Source organism: Calliphora vicina, chromosome 3 (genome assembly GCF_958450345.1).
Source record: "Calliphora vicina chromosome 3, idCalVici1.1, whole genome shotgun sequence".
Taxonomy (NCBI): Eukaryota; Metazoa; Arthropoda; class Insecta; order Diptera; family Calliphoridae; genus Calliphora; species Calliphora vicina.
The window spans coordinates 27,446,502-27,470,188 of record NC_088782.1 but is presented as its reverse complement, the minus strand read 5'-3'; the positions used below and the strand labels follow the sequence as shown (position 1 = coordinate 27,470,188).

Genomic DNA, 23,687 nt, shown 5'->3' with positions numbered 1-23,687 from the left:
GAAAATACTAAAGATTTTCTATAGAAAATACTAAAGATTTTCTATAGAAAATACTAAAGATTTTCTATAGAAAATACTAAAGATTTTCTATAGAAAATACTAAAGATTTTCTATAGAAAATACTAAAGATTTTCTATAGAAAATACTAAAGATTTTCTATAGAAAATACTAAAGATTTTCTATAGAAAATACTAAAGATTTTCTATAGAAAATACTAAAGATTTTCTATAGAAAATACTAAAGATTTTCTATAGAAAATACTAAAGATTTTCTATAGAAAATACTAAAGATTTTCTATAGAAAATACTAAAGATTTTCTATAGAAAATACTAAAGATTTTCTATAGAAAATACTAAAGATTTTCTATAGAAAATACTAAAGATTTTCTATAGAAAATACTAAAGATTTTCTATAGAAAATACTAAAGATTTTCTATAGAAAATACTAAAGATTTTCTATAGAAAATACTAAAGATTTTCTATAGAAAATACTAAAGATTTTCTATAGAAAATACTAAAGATTTTCTATAGAAAATACTAAAGATTTTCTATAGAAAATACTAAAGATTTTCTATAGAAAATACTAAAGATTTTCTATAGAAAATACTAAAGATTCGGCACAGCCTAATATAGCTCTCTTACTTGTTTAATTTTTAAATTGAAAATCGCTTATTTTTGGATCCATAATTGATATTGCTCCGAAATCTAAAACATATGTACAACTAAATACTTGATCAAATGACGCACAAGTAAAATTTTAAATTTCATTGAAAGAAAAACAAAATTATCAATCAACAGATCTTTACAATTTTGAAAATTCACTCAATTTTGTAAAGTACCATAAGTGAGTGATTTAAAAAATACTCAAACACAAACTAAACATGTACATAGTATGTATATATTTTCATAGGAATACCTTCCCTCAATATACAGTCATATAATTATATGTGTATATAACTCATTAATCTTTTCGAAACAAAACGAGCAATTTTCAAAAACTTTTCCTTATGTTTTGAACGCATTTTATCCATCTATCTAATTTGTGTTCTTCTTCTTTATATTTTAACGAACTGTTTTCCGACTACTCAATTTTAGCTCTTGCTCTGCGCCAAAACATTAGCAAACATTAGAATTTTCTCTTTTTTATGAAAATTCTTCATGCAATTTTCTTTTCCTCCACTCATACAACTAAAGAAAATCTGCCCAGACAGACTAGATACATAGATAGAGATGAAGGAGAAATCGAAAATGTTTTAAATTATTTTGAAAAGTGTGTTGCGTTGCTTGGTGTTTGCTGTTTGCTGTACGGGATTATTTAACGCTGTGGCCGTATAAATAATTTCAAATATATTTCAAATAAAGAAAGAAAAAAATTCAATTCAAAGAGGAATTTTTGCTAAAATCTTATACAAATATTTTGTAACAAAAATGAAGGGTTCTTGCCAGGAACCCTTTACAAAGTTTTAACAAAAATTAAAAAATTCCAATTAAGAAAAAGTGTTAAAAAAAAAGAAAAGTGCATTTCCAAATAAATTAAATTTTTTATATACATATAATATATTCATATATATATAGAATTTGAAAATAGTATAGTAAATACATATATAGAATTTTTATGGGCAATCAACAAGGCAAATTACAACACAACCAAAGTGGCCGACCTAAGAAAAATGTCCATTGGAAATCAGCAGGTGAAAAACGGGAAATGATAGACATTTTTATTTAATTTTATTTGGTTCCGTTACAAGAAATTACTGTGAAACTATTCCTCAATTTATGTGTGAAAATTAAGGAAAAGAAAAAATTCATTCATTTCAATATATTCGACATGAAAAGCTAAAAATGTTAGTGGGAGCGCTAGAATTGTGGTTATTTTTAGACACATTTTCATACTCAAGTGGTTGACTTTGCGTTTTTTTTTTTTATTTTTCTATTTTATTATTTAAATTTAATTTTTTATACAATTCGGTGTGTGCTGTATACGTTTCGAATACAAATTTATTTGTACAAAATATGTCGGACGTATTTATGTATAATTTTTGTGTTTTTGTTTTTTATATTGAAAATTTTGACTTGAGAGCTTAAAAATAAAAGGAAATCGTTTTATATAGAAAACTCAAGAGAAAAAGTAGAGTAAAAGAGTATACCAAAATCTCTTCGAAATTCGAATTAAGAGAGCGATTTATATTTATGTGTGAGAGAGTCATTCATTCAATTTTGAAATCTTTTCGCAATTGTCATTATTTTTTGTTGGTTTGTTTTTATTTTGATTTTCTAATATCATCTGCCAAAAAATTCGCATTTGTTTACTATTGTCTTTGCTCATTGTCACTTAGTACTTAATAAATATTAATAACAAAAAAAAAATTTGGTTTTAAAGTTAATGTTATTTCAAAGATGATTCATTATGTACTTGTTTGAACTAAATAAGTTTTTAAAATATATGTATGTACATATTTTTGTATATTTCACAAATATGTATTAGGATGTTTTTTTACTTGCTTTCCAATTTAGAGGAGTGCAGTTTGGTTTAGTATGACATTTGGTTAGGTATGGTTAGGATTAGATGACACTTGGTAGGAAATTGCAATGTTGAAAATTTTGTTTTAGTGTTTGCCAAAAAAATATTTTGTGTATGACTTAAAAATGGGGGATTTGTAATATATGGCGTATCTTTTGAAAGCGTTTTTTTAATAACTTATATGTTATTTTGAAAGGTAGATGATATCTGTCATTTATTCTCACTTAGTTGTTGAAGATTATAGTGTAAGGAACAAATCCTTTTTTTGCTTCAAAAATGTCCCGCGTCATATGCGGGAAGTTTTGCTTTACTTCTTTAATTTAAAAAAAAAGTGACATTGAAGCACACCAATTGCTCACCAATGGTAATGGTGAATGTGTTCCATCGGTTTCAATGTTCGAGAGATGGTTTGTTCGGTTCAGAAGTGGTGATTTTGATGCGGAAAACAAAGATGACCCGGGCCAGCCATAAAAGTTTGAAGACCAAGAATTTTGGCATTACTTCATGAAGATTGTTCACAAATTCAACAAGTGCTTCCAAAATCATCGGGGGCTACTCAAGCAGCAATTTCAAAACGTTTTCGAGCATTCGAGGATGCATTAAAAAGCTGAGTGATTGGTTACCATACGAATTGAAGCTGAGAGACCTTAAAAGACGTATTTGCATGTCCTAAATGCTGCTTGGACGCTATAAAAGAAAATCATTTTTGCACCGAATCGTTACCTACGATGAAAAATGGATTCATTAAGATAACCCGAAGCGTAAGAGATCGCACGTGCAGTCCGGCCAACCAGTCGAATCGATACCAAAGCCAAATATCCATGGCGCTTAGGTAATTTTCTGTATTTGTTGGACCAAAAGGATCCTGTCTATTAAGAGCTGTTGAAATCTGGCCAGACCATCTGTTAAAAAATATTTAGAAAGAAGTGGTTGGGAAGTTTTACCTCACCCGCTTTATAGTCCAGACCCTGTCCCGTCCGACTACTATTAGTTTCGATCGATGCAGAACGCTCTCTCTGAGATACACTTCAGAACAGAGTATCCGAAATTGGGTTGATTCGTTCTTGACCACAAAAGATGAGCAGTTCTTTTGGCTCGGAATCCATATGTTTCCAGAAGTTGGAAAAAGGTCATAGCTAACAATGGTCAATACTTTGAATAAATTTATATGTTTCAAAACAAAAGCTAAACATTTATAAAAATCTAGCATTTTTAAGTCATACACCCAATAGTTATTAAATATTTATTTTCCCATTTATTTATTACGGAATCGTTGTACAATCAAAACATTTTTATGCACTTGCCCTTTAATTTGTTGCTAATTATGACTCTATCTTCGAACACCTTACATACAATTCCGAAAAAAGGCAAAGTTTATACTCGATAATTAATTTGAAATTTTTCGCACACAAATTTCACAGTACTTAATTAATACGTAACCACCCAATATCTAATACTTATTACAATTTCATCTACTTTACAGAACGTCCTTCGCCACCCGGACGTCCACTACTAATTCCAGTTTCCGATCTGCAACCGGATGTCGTTAACTTACGATGGGAACGTCCAAGACTTGATGGAGGTTCTCCCATCACCGGCTATGTGGTCGAACATCGTCGCATGGGCTCGCCACACTGGGTACGGGCCACGGCCATACCAGTGACCCGTTGCGATGTATCCATAAGCGGTTTAGAGCCCGGTTGGCGTTATCAATTCCGTGTGTTTGCCGAAAATATTGTTGGTCGTTCGGAGCCGAGTGAATTGTCCGATATACTGACGGTCACATTGCAACGCAACGCCATAAGTGTGCCACGCTTTTTAGACGAACTACAGGATTTACATGCCGTCGAAGATGAACGCATAGAGTTTCGGGTGAAATTCTTAGGTCAACCACCGCCCGAAATCAATTGGTTCAAGGATGGCTACGAAATATTTAGTAGTAGACGAACGAAAATTGTAAACGATACCGACGCTAGTGTCTTGATTATACATCAGGTGGCTTTGACCGATGAGGGCGAAATCAAGTGCACGGCGACAAATCGAGCCGGTCATGTGGTAACCAAATCCCGGCTGTTTGTGCAAGCACCACCCAAGATAAGGCTTCCACGTACCTATGAGGATGGTCTGATAGTAGAGGCCGAGGAAGCTTTACGCCTTAAGGTGGGCATTGCGGGTCAACCTCCTCCTCAGGTCACCTGGTTGCATGAGGGTGAAGTAATAAACAATGGCGGTCGATTCGAGATAATCAATTCTGAAAAGAATTCCTTGTTGAAAATTGATAATGTCCAGCGAGACGATAGAGGGGAGTACAGCATAAAGGCTTCCAATAAACTGGGCGAAGATATAACCTCATTTTTGGTAACAGTAACAGCAAGACCAAATCCTCCCGGCAAGGTAAGACTAAATATGTCCTTCGGCAAATCGGCCACTTTGTCTTGGACAGCTCCCATAGATGATGGCGGTTGCAAGATCGGAAACTATATAGTGGAATATTTTCGTATTGGCTGGAATGTTTGGCTAAAGGCGGCTACAACACGTTCCCTCAGCACAACGCTTCATGATCTTATTGAAGGTTCTGAATATAAATTTCGCGTTAAGGCCGAAAATCCTTATGGTCTAAGTGAGCCTAGTGAAGAGTCGGATGTACTTTTCATACCTGATCCCAAGCGGGGTATAACCAAACCCAAATCAGAAAACAAATTGGATGATGAGGAAAACAAGCCAGTGCCGCCACGCAGAAAGACATTGTCCCCGCCCAGAGCAGTAGCTGATGCAGCCACTGAAACGTTGGCTAAATTTTCACCAAAAATGGAGCGTAAAATTAGGCCACAAGTATTAGATAGTGAAGATTTACACCGGGAAATGTCCTATGGCACACCGGATCCCATGCTTAAGTTTGATGTACGTAAAAGTCCTTCACCATTTAACAAGGAAGACAAACCCACGGGTAGTCCCAATAAACTAAATTTACATATCAATAAACCCAAGAACACCGAAACAAAATCTCCTCAACGTTCTCCTACCGCCGAGTCACCTAAGAAACCCATGCTTATGCAAAGTATTTTGAAGACAAAAGAAAAATCTCCCTCGCCATTGCCACTTAAGCAGATAACCCCACCAGTTGCGGAAAATTCAACTATTTTCGATTTTACAAGTCCTCGCAAACGTAGTCTGAGTTCGGAAATGGAAGAGCCCCAACAGCAGCGTAAAAACTCGTTGCCCACCACACCTGAGGCAATACGAAGCACAGCAGCCTTGCAGCGCAGTACCGAACCAGTGGAATTGGGAGTCAACCAACAAGTCAGACGCTTTTCTAATCATGCTCTTAGCCCAGCTCGTAATGTACCAGGTCTGGCTGTTGCTATAGCCACCAGTTCTTTGGGCATGACTGGGGAGTCGAATAAAAACCTAATTGGTAACAATAATCTTACTGGTAATGGTATAGGCAATGGTAGACAAAACAACAATCCCACCATTGAAATTAGTGCTCCGCCAAATACCATATCTCCACTCACAACAGAATCATTGCCTTCAGCAGGTACTTCAGTAAGTTCTCCCATGATGGCATCGAAGAATTCAGCAAACAAAATGTCCCATACAGACAGGCATGATGATGTTCACACCAGCAACGAATTCATGCTCGTTGTATTTGACAAGAATAGCAAAGTTAAGGATAAAGACAGTAAGTTCTTCCAAAAATCACCCGCACTCTCGCTATATCCCTGTGAAATTTTAGTTTAATACTCCACTCATGTTAACCTCATACTCTTTGAATAATTAAGTTTTCACAAACGAATTTAATTTAAAAATTGTCTAGATGGTAATGAATAATCTCTAGGCAACTAAATGATAAAATCTTAAATTAAATTCAATTGTTTTTACTTTATTATGCCCCTTTGTCTGTCTACTAAATTCGAATCACATCTAATTCACTTTCTTTCAGAGCAAGATTCCTTCGAATTGGATCTAGAGGATGCCATACAACCTCCCCCTATCTCCATTTCTGCTCCTGATTTAGCTTTATTGGAATACTCCACCCTGCATACCTTCCCCATGAGACGTTCCGTTAGCTCCACGGAATTACTGTACGAAAGAGCAATGGCTCGTTTTTATGAGGCCGTAGAACTGGAGGAAGCGGAAAAAGCTCGCAAGCTAAAAATATCACAAGACAAAATATCTACACCGAGCAATATGCCACCGGCCACTATACGCAAGCGTTTGGGTTCCATGACTGAAGCAGAACGTTTGTCCTTCGAAAGACGCAGTGAATTGAGAAGACAATCAGCAGATATATCTCAAGATCTAAAGGCCATACGTAAATGGAGTTCCAAAGAGAATATAACACAATTTAGACCTTTGGCACGCAAACGCCAGGAGAGTCAAGAAAGTGAAGATTTCAGCGATGACTTCCACACCAAGAGTGCTCCCTACAGAGAGGAGAGTTTTGAGTTGGGCTCCGATTACACAGAGAGTACCGCTTCATCGGATAATGACTCAATTGAAAAGTTTAAGATGGAACTGATGGCCAGAACTCGTTCACCAAGTCCCCGAGAATTGGAAACCTATCATCCTCGCAATATGTCCGCAGGTGTGTTCACTCCATATCGTGCTCCAACTCCAGACGAAGCAGCATTGGTGCTTACTCGCCCAGTGCCATTGCCAAGTCCAGATTTTGTACCAAAGCCTATACTCAAAAGACCCTCTAATGAAAATGTTTTGCAAACCAACCAAGACAATACCAACATCAATAACACAGCCCTCAAACAGGAAAATACGTCAAGCGAAAAATTGGATATAGCTAAAGGTATTAAATCATTCTTTAAACGTGATAAACGTTCTGCCACCGAAAAGAATACCGAAGAAAATGAACTAATATCAAATCCGCAAGAAAAATCAAATGCTGCCCTGCTGGCGGCGGAGGCTTTAGCCAAGCGTAAAGTCAAAGAGGAAGAAGAGCAGAGAAAACGCAAAGAAGCCGAACGTTTGATGTTGGAAGAGGCTCATGCAGCTGTGGATCACTACAGTGAATTGGTACAACAAGTGAGCACAACACGAAAATACCACACGCCTATTTATATGGATCAGGAAGAACTTAAGAAAATAACGGGCAAAGTTAACAAAAATTATGATGACGAAGTCAGTGACAATGTAACTTCACGTCGCTCACATAGTCCGGATAATGGTTTAATACCGCCCGTGAGCAATAAACCTAGACTTTCGATATCCGAGAGAGGCCAACTTATGCATGTGCGAGAAACTGCCAGCGATTTAGCGGTCAAAAAAGAGAAACCCAGCAAAGAATCAGAATCAGAAGAGCTCGAACCTGATTCTGAAGCAAATCCGGAACCAGAGCGCCCTAATCATTTACCAAATGATTCTAAAATGGAGACTACGGCGACTATACAGACGGCTGAACAAGCAACAAACTCTGCGGATGACGAGATCATCACCACCACTACAGTGGTAAGTGAGACTGTAGAAGAGCGACCAGATTCGCGAGGGCGTCCACGTTTAGTTAAAGTTAAACGTATCATTAAGAGAAGAGTTCCCTCAAGTACACGCTCCCGAGACACTTCCCAAAGCAGACCACCCTCGAGTATAGGTTCAGTGCCAGGCACTCCAGTGCCTAGAGCTCTTTCTCGAACACGGCGTACCATAGAATCTAAATCTCCTGGACCCCTGGGAAGAAAACAATTACCACCTCCGCCAAATACCCATTCTACATCCAACGAAGAAACCTCCTCTTCTCAGGAACTATTGCTGTCCCGTACTCCCACTCCCCTCACTGATGAGGAAGCCCATGAAAAAGTGCGCTCTGCTTTATCATACTCCACCGATTTGGTTCTTTTTGTGGTGGCCTGCTATGTGTATCTATTCAAAGATGCCTGGTTGGTGTTGCCCATATTGGCCCTAATGATTTATCGCCAGTTGCGCGAAGTTATCGACAGTTGTATACCCAGTTGGTTGAGACGTAAAAAACAATAGTTGTTCGTAGACGTACTTTTTATACTCGTACATACAAAACAAATATGCGTTTCATTGAATACAAATCATTTTCAATTTAATCTTAAGTTTAAGTTTATTTTTAATGCTGATGTTTTTAATTATTTTGGATTTAATTTTATTATTTTATTATTTATATAATTCATTTGAATTTGGAATTGAAATATGCGTACATTTACAATGTACTATTTATATTTCGCTGCCCCACATTTCTGTTATTCTTGTCTGTAATTTTAAGTACTTATTTGTTTGTGCATGTCTTTCAAACCCCCCCCAAAAAAAAAACAAAGGAACTATCTCCGATACCTAATTTAAATTTAATGATTAGGACCTTTATATTAAAACAAAATCATGTCGTATACGTTTAAACGTAATGGAAATACATACATATTTTTCAAATAAATATTATTTTACAAATTTTAAAAGTTATTTTTTCTAACAACGAGAATTAATGGAGATGCAATAGAATTCGGAAGTCTATAATGTAAATATCTGTCAGAACTTCGAATTAATTAATTACATTTTAGCTTAATTCACTAAAATCTTAATTAAGAATTATAAATGTCAGCAATTCATTCCATAAAGCCATTCCCGACCAAACAAATTATTTTCTTTATTGTAATAGAATTCATTCATTGTTGACTTAATTCATAATAAAATGTACTCAACCTTTCAATGGTTAAATGTTTGTTAATTCAAATCTAATCAAATCCAAATCATTTACAAAATGAATTGAAAAAAAATTGTCTAAAGACTTTTTGTAATTGATTTGAATTGAAGAAAAATGTAATCATTCAATCGATTTTCAAAACTATTTGGTAATGGATATGATATAAAAAAAAAACTTGAATGATTCAATAAGGAATTAATTTTATAAAGAAATAATTCTCAAAGGAACTAATTCAATACTTTTGAAGTACTAAGGAATGGCTAAGAGATACAATTTAATTTGATTTTGAAAATTTAATTAAGAATTTATAATAAATTATTATTTATTGAGTGTCGAACTTAAACATAGAATGAACAAGATTCAGGTGCAATTTAATAGAATGGTAGCACAGTTATTTTAAATTTAAGTAATTAAAATGTCTACAAATCATGAAATAGGTAAGTCCTGATATCTGTCAATCAATTATTGTGCTGACAGGCCAACCCGTCCAATACATAATGATGGGCGATGGCTTCACTATCACTACTAGTAATTCGCGAAAGTATTCTCTGAATTCAGTATATATCTTCGTTGGCTATTAGTTCATCATATAATATACGAGGTAATGTAAATTATTTGGATATGAATTTAATTTAAGGACGGATTATGAATCTGATTAGAGATGAACAAACAAAAATTAATGTGTTTTCTTTTGAAACTTTTCACTAATACAGATCAAACTCCTCTGACCTTTGAATAATAAATGAAGGGAATAAACTGAAGTTGAATTCACCATATTTCGCCCATATTGACGAAACTAATCATCCTGCTGAGATTACGAGACTATTGACCAGATACTCTAAACAGACCAACAAAGACTTTATAATAGATTGTGACGTAAATGCTTATCATCTTCTGTGGGGCCGCATGATCGGGCCTTACTTTTGATTGTAATTAAAATCAATTTAGTAGTTTAAAATTGTAAGAACTCTTTATTTATTTAAATTTACACAACAATTTAAATATTCACTCTCTTTTAATGCAATGGTAATGCAGTAAACAGCGCGCTGTTAGAATTAACATCAACGTAGAAATTCATAAAAAAGCATGTTGCCTACATAATAACATGTTTATGAATGTAAATAACAGTGATAGGTAAATTCTCAGCGAGTTGTTAAGTTTTCCCTAATTTATTTGACACGTAAAAAACATAAGGTAGACATGTTATATATCAATGGATAGAGAATTTTCTACTACTTTTCAAAAATGTATATAACTTTTGACAATAAAAAAATTCATGGAATAGTTTTTTGAAAAATATGACAAAAAATGCTTTTTATTGAATTTTGCATAGATACGAATTTTTCAAATTGAAATAAAATTTTTATTTATGAATATTTTTTAATGAAATTTCACAGTTGTGTAGCTTTTTCTATTTAAAATGGAAAAATGAAAACAAATTTTAAAAAAATTGTTATCAAGTATCCCGCAATTCCCAAAAAAATCTTGAAAAATCCCAAAATTGGTATTTTTTCGTTTTTTGGCTATAATATCCATACCAGGGGCGGGGTTCTCGGAACCCTTTACAAAATAATTAAGAACTTATTGGGCCATCTAAAATAGGTTACTATATTATGATATCGAGTATGCGATTTGTGAACTTTTGCCCTAAATTTGAACTTTACGTAAAAAATAGGCATTTTTTTAATGGACCTGATCCCGTCGGTATCAAAAATTATAAAATATAAATTCATTTAAAATATTTGGCGTAAAGTTAGCTTTTCAAAAAGTACAAATTCATTATACATCCTCTTACAAATTTTTTAGATAACTTAAAAAGAATAAAAGTACTTTTTTCCCAAAAAAATTTCGAAAAATCGCCTTTTTTATTTTATTTAAATTCAAATGCATGTAACTTTGGACTCAGTCATGATTTTTAAACACTTCTTTCTTTATTTGATATATAGATCTATTGTTAATCCTATATAAGAAAAATGGATAAAATCGGGGAATATTTGGAACCGCGGTCACAAAAAAACTGGAGTAGGGTGGGAAAAAATTTTGAAAATTAAATTTTCAAATGCGAATTGATAGCTGCTCGATGAGGAGTTTCTATATGTGTAATTTTTTTAAATCGGAACACAAACGAAGAAATAGGATCATTTTAAAAATTGAACATACCCGAGGTGTCAAACTTTGGGAACCCCTGGTCCCGCTCCTGGTGGGCTCATTAGGTCCAAATTCAAAACTTAAACTCGACTACACTTCCTCTTTGCGCTTGTGAAATTTCAAATCGGAGTGAGGGTTTAGAAGTTACAGATTTATTTCCCTCTTTTTTTTATTCTCATACCACTGTGCAGCGGCTACGATGAACTGACTAACTGCAACTTGCTGTTACTATTTTTATACACAGTGAAATTTAAAGGACAAAACTACACTGGTGCATATTCCTATAAACGCACTAACATCTCAATTTATTGCAACTTTTTCTATTTGAATCAATAAATTTCATCACTTTTAAAGATGCCCAAGGGAACTTTTTTGTCCGATCAAGAAAAGATCCAAATTAAATTTGTTCACGACCAAGGATGTTCCAATAGAGAAATTGGACGTAAAATCGATGGTTCGGAAAGTGTGGTGCGAAATTTCTTGAAGAAAGTTCAAAATTATGGTGTTCGCAAACCTACAATGGGAAATACAAAACTAACAAGAAGACAACATAATCTAATAAAACAAGAAGCAACCGCAACAAATTGGATTCCACAACAAATAAAGAATAAATTGAATCTTCCAGTGACTTCCAAACACATTGCACACATTTTACGAAACGATGAAAACATAAAATGGAAAAAGCCGAAATGTAAACCAATGCACAGTGGCGGCGCTATGGGGGTTCATAGCGCCCCCATTTAAACACGTGCAATTTTTTTGATTTCCCAACCGATTTCAAAGAATTTTATATTTTTGGAAAGCGCTCGGCTAGATCTTGAAAAAACATGCGTGTGCTATTTATCTCTTATAATTTCCTAGTTATAGGCATTTCAAAATTGAAATTTTAAAATTTTGCCATACCTTGGTCCGCTTTTTTTAAAATATAGGGCGCACTTTTGGACCGAATGGACCGAATTTTTTTTTGTTAGTTAGACAACTAAATTACCAAAGATTTCAGAGCAATATCAATTACGAATCCAAAAATAACAGATTTTCAATTTATATTTTTGCTGTTTTTTGGACAAAAAGGTGACATAACTCTTTTTTTATTAAAAAACAACTGTCTTTAAGAACATATAACAATTTTATGTTTTTCTATAAAGTTTCTTTACGGAGAACATTTTGGTATAAAAAACATGTCCTATTTTTCGAACATGTCGGCCCTACGCCCTTTGGAAATTTACCTATTTTTTATCAAAATTTCAACTTTGGGCCACATGTTCTAAAATCCCAAAGCTGGGATCAGAAAACGGAAAGCAGTTTTGGAAACCCTGATGTGTTCCCTATTTATCCCTAAAGTATTTTCCCAGCCCCGAAGGAAATGTGGACCCTATAGACAAAATTGTAATAAATACCATTTTTGGGATTTTCGCTCCAATTTTTAGGAATTGCGGGATTCCCTTTGACATTTTGACAAGTTTTTTACACCTTGTTATTTAGAATGAGAAACTTAAAAAACGCTGAAAATTTCATTGAGTTTCGTTAATAAATAAAGATTTTATTACATATTACATATTCATTGAGTTTCTAAAACTAAAATTTATATCAAAATTTTAATAGGATTGCAAATATTAGGAACAATTTGATCCATATTTTTTCCGAGCTATATTTTTTTGTTCAGATAAGTTAATTTTTGGTCTTACAAAAAAAGTCAATATCTCAATTAGATTCAAAAATATGCCACTTTAAAACTCCGTCCTTAAAAAATATTGCACATGGATGAAGATTGCATATTCCAACAAGATAATGCTGCAATCCATGTTTCTAAGCAATCGAAATCTTGGTTTAATGAACATAGCCTTCCTCTGTTGGACTGGCCGGCTTGTAGTCCGGACTTAAACCCAATGGAGAACTTGTGGGGATACATGGCCCGTAAAGTTTATGCAAATAATGCCCAGAATGAAAGTGACAGAGCTGAAACTAAAAATTAAACAAGTCTGGGAGGAAATTGATCCCGATCTGCTTAAAAAATTAGTGTAATCAATGCCAGGCCGTATTTTTGAAACAATCCATAACAAAGGATCATCCACACATTATTAATAATGCTACAGTGGCCCATAAATTAAAGTGCGTTTATAGGAAAATAACCTCAAAAATGGCTGTTAATCTCGAAAATTAAGTAAAACAAAATAAATAAAGTACAAATGAATTTTTTTGTAAACAATATTTTAAGTGAAGTCTTAACTAATTTAATAAATAAATTTGTAGCGCCCTAAATATGTTCTTGTTTAATTTTTAAAATTTTGTTAAAAAAAAGTAGTGTGCGTTTATATGAATATGTACCAGTGTCCATCCTACAGTAGTCCTCTACAATAATGACTTACGATACAACAGCTACTTACTGAACATACTCGGACAATATCTCTTTCTGAATACTCACTAGAGATCTAACTTTATTAAAATTTGTTACAAAATAAATTTCCCCAAAAATTAGAAATACTTCGGGCATGTAAAACAAATTCTTAATTTCGATACAAAATGGACTGACCCAAAAAACACTATTCACGTCCTATAGATCTTACATATTAAGAAACTCTTAATATGTAAGAAATTTATTTGAAATTATTCAAATAAATTTCCATACAGCCTATTCACAAAAACTCCTGTTAATAATTTTTTAGTGCATTTTATTAAAAGTTTTTCACATTGAAGTCAATTAAAAGTCAATATGTCACATACTTATTTCAACTTAAACAACTGGAGCAGCTGTCGAAGACACGGGAGCAGCAGTGGTCGAAGAAACATCAGCAGCAGCAGCTGCTGTAGTAGAGCTAACTACTGGAGCAGCTGTGGTACTGGTTGGAGCTACAGTTGGAGGATGTTGCCAACCAAATTGATTGCGAATGAATGTATCCAAGGCAATTGTATCGATGCCATTAGCTGACAAAGCAGCAATTACACGTTGAGCTTCGGGCAAGGCTGTGACACGATCATAAACTGATTTCAAGGTTTTCAAACGTTGAACAAACTGTGCCAAAATGCCATTTTGAGCAACTTTCATTTGTACATGGGTACGTATCATATCCTCAGGATAGTAGAGAAGGAACTCATTGACAAAACCTTGCCAACCGAAAACGGTATTAGACCAGAAGGGAGTACGATTGATAATGCTCAAAAACTCTTCAGATTCTTCCAATTGCAGCTCGCCACCGGACAGCAGAATTTGCGTACGTGTCCAGGTAATGAAACGCATCACCTCTGGTTGAGAACGGAAACGCATTTGTGTTATGTAGGCATCGTTGGAGTTGATAATGCGTACAAAAGCCTGGAATTGTTCATCGTTGAGCAGGTAACGTGTCGCCAACTGTCGTATGGGCAGCATGGGTATCATGCGCACAATTTCATCTAAATCCTGAGCCAATGTCGGTAGTGGCGGTGGTGTGGGTATAACAATAGGATTATTGTGTGGTGGTACCATGGCCACACTACTACCCAAGGCACAAATGCCAATTAATCCCAGGATAGTGATGTATTTCATATTGCTGACTCCGTTACTAAGTAAGTTTAAATCGTTCGTTTTACTTTCGTTTTAAAGAATGTTTATAGTTCTACTAAATATCTAGGTTTTTATATACTCTCATCTCAGTCTACCCATAAAAATCTTATCTAAATTAGTTTTCAATTAAATGCAGAAATCTGTTTAATATTTCCCTCTATCTCTCTCATAACCTTCAAAAATCACTTTTGTCTCTTTTCTTAAATAAATTTTGCAAATTTGTTATTATAAATCTTGCAGTTATAGATCATTCATTATATTTGTAAATAAAGCTATTTACGAGTGATATTGCCTTAAGCATTTCATATGATTCATCTGTACCAGATAATTTTATCTTGAGTCCATTAAATGAAACAGTTGTGTTGTGAGATTAATATAAATTTGTCGCAGACTAGCATATTTACGATAGTGTCAACTCCTTCTGCGAGAATGTTTAACAAAATCTTGATGAGATAAAAAATAATATCAACACGGGTAGTGAAAATACAACCGCGATGCGTTTGTTTTCCTATTTATTCACACATTGATCATGTGAATTTATAACTGTTAAGAAAAACTGTTAAAACTCAAGTCACAACAGTATTAGTGCGAATCAGATAAGATTGTGGACGAATTTATTATACCCTCCAGTAATTTTTAATCATGGGAATTTCTTATAATCCCACTGTGCATTATAAAAAATCAAAATAATTTGGAAATCAATCTGCCATTTCTACAAGCTGACTCGATTGACATGAAATTTCACATAGGCATAGCAAAGATTCGAGTTTTAAATAATAGATTTTGAGAATTGAGAAAATTTTGATTACAAATTTTAGATATTTTTAGATAAACAAAATGTATTTTTAAACCCTTGGTCTTTTATACCTATGGTCTTATACACGTCGTTGCAAAGGTCTTTGAAATATCTATCATCAGATATCCATATTGCCTATATTAATGACTTAGTAATCCAGATATAGGTCAAAAATCGAGGTTGTCCTGGTTTTTATATCATATCTCAGCCATTTGCGGATCGATTTTGTTGATTTTAAGTAGGAAACTTCTCGAAAGCATGACTGACAGAGTTATTGAAGATTTGGATCCCGAAGATATCTGGGGTCTTCAGAAAATTGATTTCAACAGACAGACGGATAGACAGACGTGGCTTAATCGACCCCGCTATCTAAAAGGATCCAGAATATATATGTATACTTTATAGGGTCGGAAATTATATTGTGGATATTACAAACGGAATGACAAACTTATATATACCCTTCTCACGAAGGTGAAGGGTATAAAAATGAGTCCAATTTTAAATATAATACTCTACAATGAGTATGGTTATTATATGGTCCCCACTCCTAAAGGTGATTTTCGGATGTGGACCTTATATGATAGCAATGACCAATTATGGACCGATCGTCATCAAATTAGGTCGAGTGATTTGTCTATCAGCCCAATTATGAATAAACATTCCCCGGGAGTTTTTTCCCTTTTCTCATTTTGCCTATTCAAATTTAATGGGAACAAACTCCCGCGGAATTTTTTATTCATAATTGGGCTGTATATGAAACTAATTTATGTTGAATTTTTTTTGGATTCCAATATTTTTAAGATATTTATGCTCGTTAAATTGATTTTAGGTTCGTTAAATTGATTTTTGATCACGCCACACAGTGGTATGAGAATAAAAAAAGATGGAAATAAATCTGTAACTTCTAAACCCTTATGCCGATTTGAATGATATTTCACATGCGCAAAGAGGTAGTGTAGTCAAATTTGGAACCGCGGTCACCAAAAAACTGGAGTAGGGTGGGTAAAAGTGTTGAAAATTAAATTTTCAAATGCGAATATCTCCTAAGCTATAAGAGATAATTGATAGCTACGAGGAGGTTTTATGTAGTGCTCGACGAGGAAATTCTAAATGTGCAATTTTTTTTAAATCGTAACACAAACGAAGAAATAGAATCATTTTAAAAATAGAACATACCCGAGGTGTCCTACTTTGGAACCACTGGTCCCGCTCCTGGTGGGCTCATGAGGTCCAAATTCAAAACTTAAACTCGACTACATTTCCTCTTTGTGCATGTAAAATTTCATTCAAATCGGCGTAAGGGTTTAGAAGTTACAGATTTATTTCCCTCTTTTTTATTCTCATACCACTGTGCGCCACTCAAATAACCCAACAGACCTCCTCTACGTAATTCTAGTGGAGGCTGGGCGAGAAACGATACTGAAAAAGGAAACCTGTTTGTTAGTCATCTAAAGAATGTATTTTCCCCAAACGAGTCAAACGACATAATAGAGTTACCACCTACTTTACCCCATATTACTGCAGCTGAACCACTTCGTTTTAAGATTTCAGAGATTGACAAGGCTATTGTTGATTTAAACTCTAAAAAATCACCTGGTATTGATAAAAATTAGTAACAAGATGCTCCTCGAGCTACCCCAAATTGCCTTAAGAATAATCCTATTTATTTTTAATGCTATAATACGCCTTGAATATTATCCACTAGAATGGAAGGTTTATTTAGTTAAAATGATACCTAAGCCGGGAAAAGATCACAGTAAAGTAGAATCATATAGACCCATTAGCCTATTGTCAAATATATCAAAGCTATTCGAAAAACTGTTAATGCACAAGTTAATAGTGAATCATTTTGATTATATTCCAACTCATCAATTCGGATTTCGAGCAAAACATAACACCATAGAACAAACTCACAGGTTGGTAGAAATCATATCCAAGACATTTGAAGAAAAAAAAAATTCACCCTTATCGTGGTTGGCGTAAACATCATACACCTACGACAGTTTCGTACTAGATTAAGAAACAGTTTGCATTTTATCTTTAATCTAGTACGAAACAGTCGTAGCCGTAAGACGTTTATGCCAACCACGATAAGGGTGAATATCGTGAATATATAACATGTCTACCTTATGTTTTTTACGTGTCAAATAAATTAGGGAAAACTTAACAACTCGCAGATAATTTACCTAACATAGAATTCATAAAAAAGCATGTTGCCTACATAATAACATTTTAATGAATGTAAATAACAGTGACAGGTAAATTCTCAGCGAGTTGTTAAGTTTTCCCTAATTTATTTGACACGTAAAAAACATAAGGTAGACATGTTATATATCAATGGATAGAGGATTTTGTCTACTTTTCAAAAATGTATATAACTTTTGAGAATTAAAAAATTCATGGAATACTTTTTTGAAAAATATGACAAAAAATGCTTTTTATTGAATTTTGAATAGATACAAATTTTTCAAATTTAAATAAAATTTTTATTTATGAATATTTTTTAATGAAATTTCACAGTTATGTAGATTTTTCTATTTAAAATTGAAAAATAAAAACAAATTTTGAAATTTGTAATCAAGTATCCCGCAATTCCCAAAAAAATCTTGAAAAATCCCAAAAATGGGATTTTTTAGTTTTTTGGCTATAATATCCATAATAGGGGCGGGGTTATCGGAACCCTTTACAAAATAATTAAGAACTTATTGGGCCATCTAAAATAGGTTACTATATTTTGATATCGAGTATGCGATTTGAGAATTTTTGCCCTAAAGTTGAATTTTACATAAAAAATAGGCATTTTTTGAATGGACCTGATCCCGTCGGTATCAAAAATTATAAATGTTTTTTCATTTAAAATATTTGGCGTAAAGTTAGCTTTTCAAAAAGTACAAATTCATTATACATCCTCTTAGAAAATTTTTAGATAACTTAAAAAGAATAAAAGTACTTTTTTCCCAAAAAAAAATTGCGAAAAATCGCCTTTTTTAATTTTTTTATATTCAAATGCATGTAACTTTGGACTCAGTCATGAGTCCATTTCTTTCTTTATTTGATATATATATCTATTGTTAATCCTATAAAAGAAAAATGGATTAAATCGGAGAATATTTGGAACAGCGGTCACCAAAAAACTAGTGTAGGGTGGGTAAAAATGTTGAAAATTAAATTTTCAAATTCGAATATCTCCTAAGCTATAAGAGATAATTGATAGCTACGGCGAGGTTTTATGTAGAGATTCTGTATCTGATCGACTAAATCAAAATAATTACTCAAAAAAATCACACCTAGTGTTGTTTTTATTTCTTTTCTAATGCATTCGTATCACTTATGTTTTTGACAACTGAGTAAGTTAGGTCCAGGGCACACTTAGAAAGGTGACTGCGATGAAACAGCTGATTAGTTTTTTTATTCAGTTTGAATTGTCAATTCACTTGTGGTTGTTGTGGCGAAAAATGCAACAAACCCAAAAGCAAAAACAACAACAGGCAACTTTGACAGTTCACCTACTTTTTAACAAAAACAAAGTACCTGTTGTTTTTGTATTGTTGTAGTGATGCAGTCACCTTTCTAAGTGTGCCCTGGTTAGGTCTTTGACGGGAGAGTTTCCTATCTTAATATTAATTCGAAATATTAATATCAAAAAATTTAAATATAATTTAAGCAATTTAAATTTGCTATAAATCACATCACAAATCTATGTTCTTTTAAATTATTTTTCATTATTATAGGTTTTTAATATAACGTTTATTACATATGTAATGTTTACATATTTTTAATTGTTAACATAATTAAAATTCTTCTAAATCTACAATTAAAATAGAACTCAAACTATAACTACTTGAAGAAGAAAAAAGAAAACTGTTAAAATATTGCAAAAACTGTTTTCTTGTGTTCAGAATTTGAAATTTCCTAACTTATCCGAAAGGTTTTTAGTATTAGGAGCAGGCTTTTTGGTGGGCTTTAAAGGTTTCGATGTAGAGGCTTGAGGTTTCTTAACAACTAAATCCTTGTGTAAATCACGTAGATTGGCATCGACTTTTTCCTGTTTTTTGGTGACTGCCTCTTTAAGCTGCAATAATAATATAAAGATATATTTAATAGTTAAGAACTTTTGCTTTAGGTTTAAATATAAATTACCTTTTTAAGTTTTCCCTGGACTTCTTTGGGTTTCTTTTTCTGCTTAGAATCGGCTACTTTAAACAGATTTTTATTTTTTTTAGATTTGTTGATAGCAATTGTAGAATTAGCTCCTGGTTTATTACCACCGCTAGTTTTTTGTTTAGACCTACGACCCATTATTGTATATAGTTGAAACTGTAATAAAGTGGAATAAAATTTAAGTACATGTTTTTGAATGTATTGCATTGCTTATTATGAATATATTGAAATCAAAAAAATTACAAACTAAGCGAGAGTTAATGCCAGAGTTTTGAATTAATTAAATTTTAGCTTCATTCAAAGGCTTAATTTGAATATAATTCATTCATTATTGAATTAATTCATAGTAAAATGCATTCGTCCTTTGAATAGTTAACCCTCTAACTATTTATTTTGAGGTAAAAAAATATACCAGGTTATTGTTTGAATAAAAAAAAAATACGTTCGAATAAAAAAAAACAAAAGACAAGTGCACGTTCATATTTATCACAATAAGTAAATTGTTTGTCTCTTTACACATATTTACCGTTATAACGGGAGAAACATACTCCACCTAAAGGCAGCCTTGCCGGTTAGAGGGTTAAAGTTTTGTTAATTCAAATCTTATCCAAATTTAATCAAAATAGTTTTTCTTTATTGTTTGCTAAATAAATTTTGGGTTCAAACTTATTTTTCGTTAAAATTGTCTTTGAAATGTCTATCATTATTTATCCATATTATTTATTTTAATCCAGCTATAGATAAAAAAGAAATTAAAAATCGAAGAAGTCGTGGTTTTTGGCATATATCTCAGCTATTTGTGGGCCGATTTTTCCGAATTTTAATAGCAACCAAAATAAAACTATAGCAGATATGTATATTGATGTATAAATCATGTATGTAAGTTATTTGCGGGCTTCCAAAAGTAGATTTCAACAGACAACAGGAAAACGAAGTACCTGTTGTTTTTGTATTGTTGTAGTGATGCAGTCACCTTTCTAAGTGTGCCCTGATATACACTTTATAGGATCGAAAACGAAAAATGTGGAAATAACAAATTTAATATATATATCCCCTTACCACTCATGGCCATTTTCCATTAATAATATTTATTTGGACCTCATCTCAGAACATTTTTAATCTTAATAATTAAATAAATTTCCAGTAATTAGGAATTTTCGAATCTTCAAATAGACATTTATTTAATTTTCTACACAAAATTGTAATATTTAAAGTAAAAAATAAACATTTATTTAATTAAAATATCAATAAAACAAATTACAGTTTCAACAGCTTTAAAAACTAAGAAAATTTAATTTTACATTTTGAGTTTTCCAACACATCATCGTCTACTTCAGCTTTACGTTTGATCGCATCTTTATCAGTGTTTTCTTCAGTCGCAACAATTGTTTGCTTTAAAATCTCTTCTGTAAGATAAAACGATACCCGGTACATGTCCTTGTTAGGTGCCACATTGCGCACAAAGTGCACTCCTTCTAAATTGTCCTTTAATGACATTTTTAAATTATCTTCCACCAGTTTCAATACCAATTCTTTGGTATTTGAGCCCTTGGCAAACGAGTAAACATGTACCAAAGGAAAATTGAAATTCTCCTGGCTAAAATCTATAGAAGTGTCGTTTTCAAATATACCTCTAAATGCTGAAAGAAATTCTACAGCCATGGCTGGCAGATTCATGGTAATGTGAATTTTATAATTGCTATTATTTAGAGGCTGTTGCCATCTCTTAAGCAGATCTTCTCGAATTTCTCTAAGTATAAAATCCCGGCCGTCCTTGTTAAACACCTGAGCTTGACTCAAACATTTGTTACGTTTCATATTGTGTTGCAACCATTTGTAGCTTTCGGGATTTAAGTCATTGGCCAGTACGTGACAACGTTTCTTGGCAGCTGGCACTGCAAATGGTCCGACGCCAGCAAAAACATCATATAAAACATCGTCGGTTTTAAGTAATTGTACAATTCTTTCATGTTCGGTAGATAAACGGGGATTCCAATACACTTTCGAGAAATCAAATTCAAAAAATACACTATTTTCTTTAGTTTCCACTTGATATTGGGCTTCGCCACACAATAAATCCAATTGGAAGTTGCGGTAGGTATTGTCTATAGAGGCGGCTTTATTAACCACAGTTTTACAACCGGCCACTTTATCTAACAACACTTGGCCTATAAGATCTTTGTAGGCCATTAAATGATCCCTTAGATTAAGATGCACAATATGACCAATTCTAGAATAAGAAGTTAAGCCCTCTTCATCCACAGGCAACACAGATTTGATAATCTCATCTGCTCTCCAGTTGTGGTAGCTTAAATTTACATCTGTTAAACCGAAATTATGCTCTTTAATTTCATGTTTTTCCAAGTCATTAGTGGGCAAATCATGCCAGCTCTTTACCGGCTGAGGGTGTAATAAAATTTCTCTACCCTCTTGTTCGTTGAATTTCAATGGCTTCACCGGTTTCAATTTTTCCATTTTCAATAGCAATTTTTTCACTAGCGGCAGCACACGTTGTGATTTTTCTTCTGGCACCCACAAACGTGGAACTTGTATGGTTTTATTAAATTTTTCAACCGTCAACACCGTCATACCTCTTACTTCGCCCGGTGGTTTTAACAAATCACAATCCATGTTCTTCCAATAATGTCTGTTTCTTAACGTTGATGTATGCTTTAGCAAATGCTTTAACTTTAATAAAACTCCAATTTGTACTTGTCCGTATAGCATCAAGTGTTTTTAATGGAATATTTTACAATCACAAAAAACGTGGCGTTGTTTTTGTTTTTACGAAAAAAATATTTGTACAAATAGTATAATTTGATGAAGTTTTCGTGTACTTCCTTTTTATTGTAATAATTGATATAAATTTTCTTTAGTTTTTAAAGAAATTTGTTATAAAAATTTTATATTTTTGCTTAAATATTATTAGAAATTACCTCCTCTCCGCACTGCACTTAACCAAAACACACAATTGTAAAAAATGGTACTAATTAAACACATGTAGTGTAAAACGCCCTGTAGGAAATTTTCAAGAGTTTCATAAGCAGGAAGCAAGGTTTGCTGCCGTTATCGCGAAGGTACCGTTGCCTCTAAAATAACCTTTCGATTATATACATATGAAAATTTCCGAAGTCTCATTCAATAGTTACCTCCATTTTCTCAATCTCTGGTTATTTTTTATCGTGACGATAAACTGACAGTTCTCATACAAAAAAAAATGTTAATTGGAGGTTTAATTACGAAAAACGATAACCAGATATTGAGAAATTGGGGGTTATGGTGTCAATTCAGCATAAGTGAAACCAAATAACCGTAATTCAGTCAAAAATTTGATTTTTTGGCAAAAAAAAACCTTACCGAGTTACGTAGCCTGTCACAAAGTAGGTCTGGGTTGATTAACAACTCGCGCGTCATTGTAATTATTTTTTAAGTGCAATCAGGCCCGTTTTCGTTTTTTTCCCTTCGACAATTTTGCGTCTCACTCTGGCACGTGTGTGATGTAAGGCTTCGTATAACGGTTCCTGTTCTACGACGTTTGCACCAACCGCGTGTCTTTTAGGCCCTAATTTTGTAAATCACGTCACCAAAGTGATATTTATATGGAAATCAAAAACAAAATTTCAAAAATTTTTAAAATTTGTTTTTGTTTTATATACAAAATTTTCAAATTATGAAAGGCAAATCAACGCTTGAATTTTGGTGCGTTCGTTCTGTTCAGAATTTGTAAAGAAAACAAAAACAAATTTTTCAAATTTTGTTTTTGCTTTCCATATAAATATCACTTTGTGACGTGATTTACAAAATGTCTCTTTTATTTAAATCGACCTTTTCGACTTTAGTAGAACTTTTTT

The 23,687-nt window shown here is 33.1% G+C and overlaps 4 protein-coding genes across 5 annotated transcripts; 1 reads left to right on the top strand and 3 right to left on the bottom strand.

The window, feature by feature from the left end:
• The first annotated feature begins 1,281 nt into the window (after nt 1-1,281).
• On the top strand, nt 1,282-8,948 carry MnM (myomesin and myosin binding protein). Its single transcript, XM_065505213.1, has 3 exons — nt 1,282-1,690; nt 4,004-6,202; nt 6,464-8,948. Exons 1-3 carry the CDS (start codon nt 1,615-1,617, stop codon nt 8,503-8,505), a joined length of 4,317 nt encoding a protein of 1,438 aa, XP_065361285.1. The 5' UTR covers nt 1,282-1,614; the 3' UTR covers nt 8,506-8,948.
• A 5,045-nt stretch (nt 8,949-13,993) lies between these two features.
• On the bottom strand, nt 13,994-14,945 carry LOC135953621 (uncharacterized). The gene has a single exon (XM_065503579.1). It carries the CDS (start codon nt 14,859-14,861, stop codon nt 14,073-14,075), a length of 789 nt encoding a protein of 262 aa, XP_065359651.1. The 5' UTR covers nt 14,862-14,945; the 3' UTR covers nt 13,994-14,072.
• A 4,581-nt stretch (nt 14,946-19,526) lies between these two features.
• Nucleotides 19,527-22,816, bottom strand: LOC135954848 (tRNA (guanine(37)-N1)-methyltransferase). 2 transcript variants are annotated; one of them, XM_065505088.1, is made up of 3 exons: nt 22,773-22,816; nt 19,816-19,992; nt 19,527-19,747 (listed from the first exon to the last, which is right to left on the bottom strand). In XM_065505088.1, exons 2-3 carry the CDS (start codon nt 19,972-19,974, stop codon nt 19,571-19,573), a joined length of 336 nt encoding a protein of 111 aa, XP_065361160.1. In that variant the 5' UTR covers nt 19,975-19,992; nt 22,773-22,816; the 3' UTR covers nt 19,527-19,570. The 2 variants fall into 2 exon arrangements, with proteins under 2 accessions (XP_065361160.1, XP_065361161.1); XM_065505089.1 differs by lacking the exon at nt 22,773-22,816 and adding an exon at nt 22,428-22,527.
• Nucleotides 20,984-22,467, bottom strand: LOC135955363 (tRNA (guanine(37)-N1)-methyltransferase). Its single transcript, XM_065505716.1, has one exon. The coding sequence runs from the start codon at nt 22,465-22,467 to the stop codon at nt 21,118-21,120; it is 1,350 nt and encodes a 449-aa protein (XP_065361788.1). The 3' UTR covers nt 20,984-21,117.
• Nucleotides 22,817-23,687: the final 871 nt, after the last annotated feature.

Excerpts from the sequence above, each read along its gene's own strand:
- LOC135955363 (XM_065505716.1), bottom strand. The coding sequence starts at position 22,467 with ATGGATTGTGATTTGTTAAAACCACCGGGCGAAGTAAGAGGTATGACG.
- LOC135953621 (XM_065503579.1), bottom strand. The coding sequence starts at position 14,861 with ATGAAATACATCACTATCCTGGGATTAATTGGCATTTGTGCCTTGGGT.
- MnM (XM_065505213.1), top strand. The coding sequence starts at position 1,615 with ATGGGCAATCAACAAGGCAAATTACAACACAACCAAAGTGGCCGACCT. Across the intron at positions 1,691-4,003 it reads TGTCCATTGGAAATCAGCAG|AACGTCCTTCGCCACCCGGA; the intron begins GTGAAAAACGGG and ends TCTACTTTACAG. Across the intron at positions 6,203-6,463 it reads CAAAGTTAAGGATAAAGACA|AGCAAGATTCCTTCGAATTG; the intron begins GTAAGTTCTTCC and ends ACTTTCTTTCAG.
- LOC135954848 (XM_065505088.1), bottom strand. The coding sequence starts at position 19,974 with ATGGGTCGTAGGTCTAAACAAAAAACTAGCGGTGGTAATAAACCAGGA. Across the intron at positions 19,748-19,815 it reads TCCAGGGAAAACTTAAAAAG|CTTAAAGAGGCAGTCACCAA; the intron begins GTAATTTATATT and ends TTATTATTGCAG.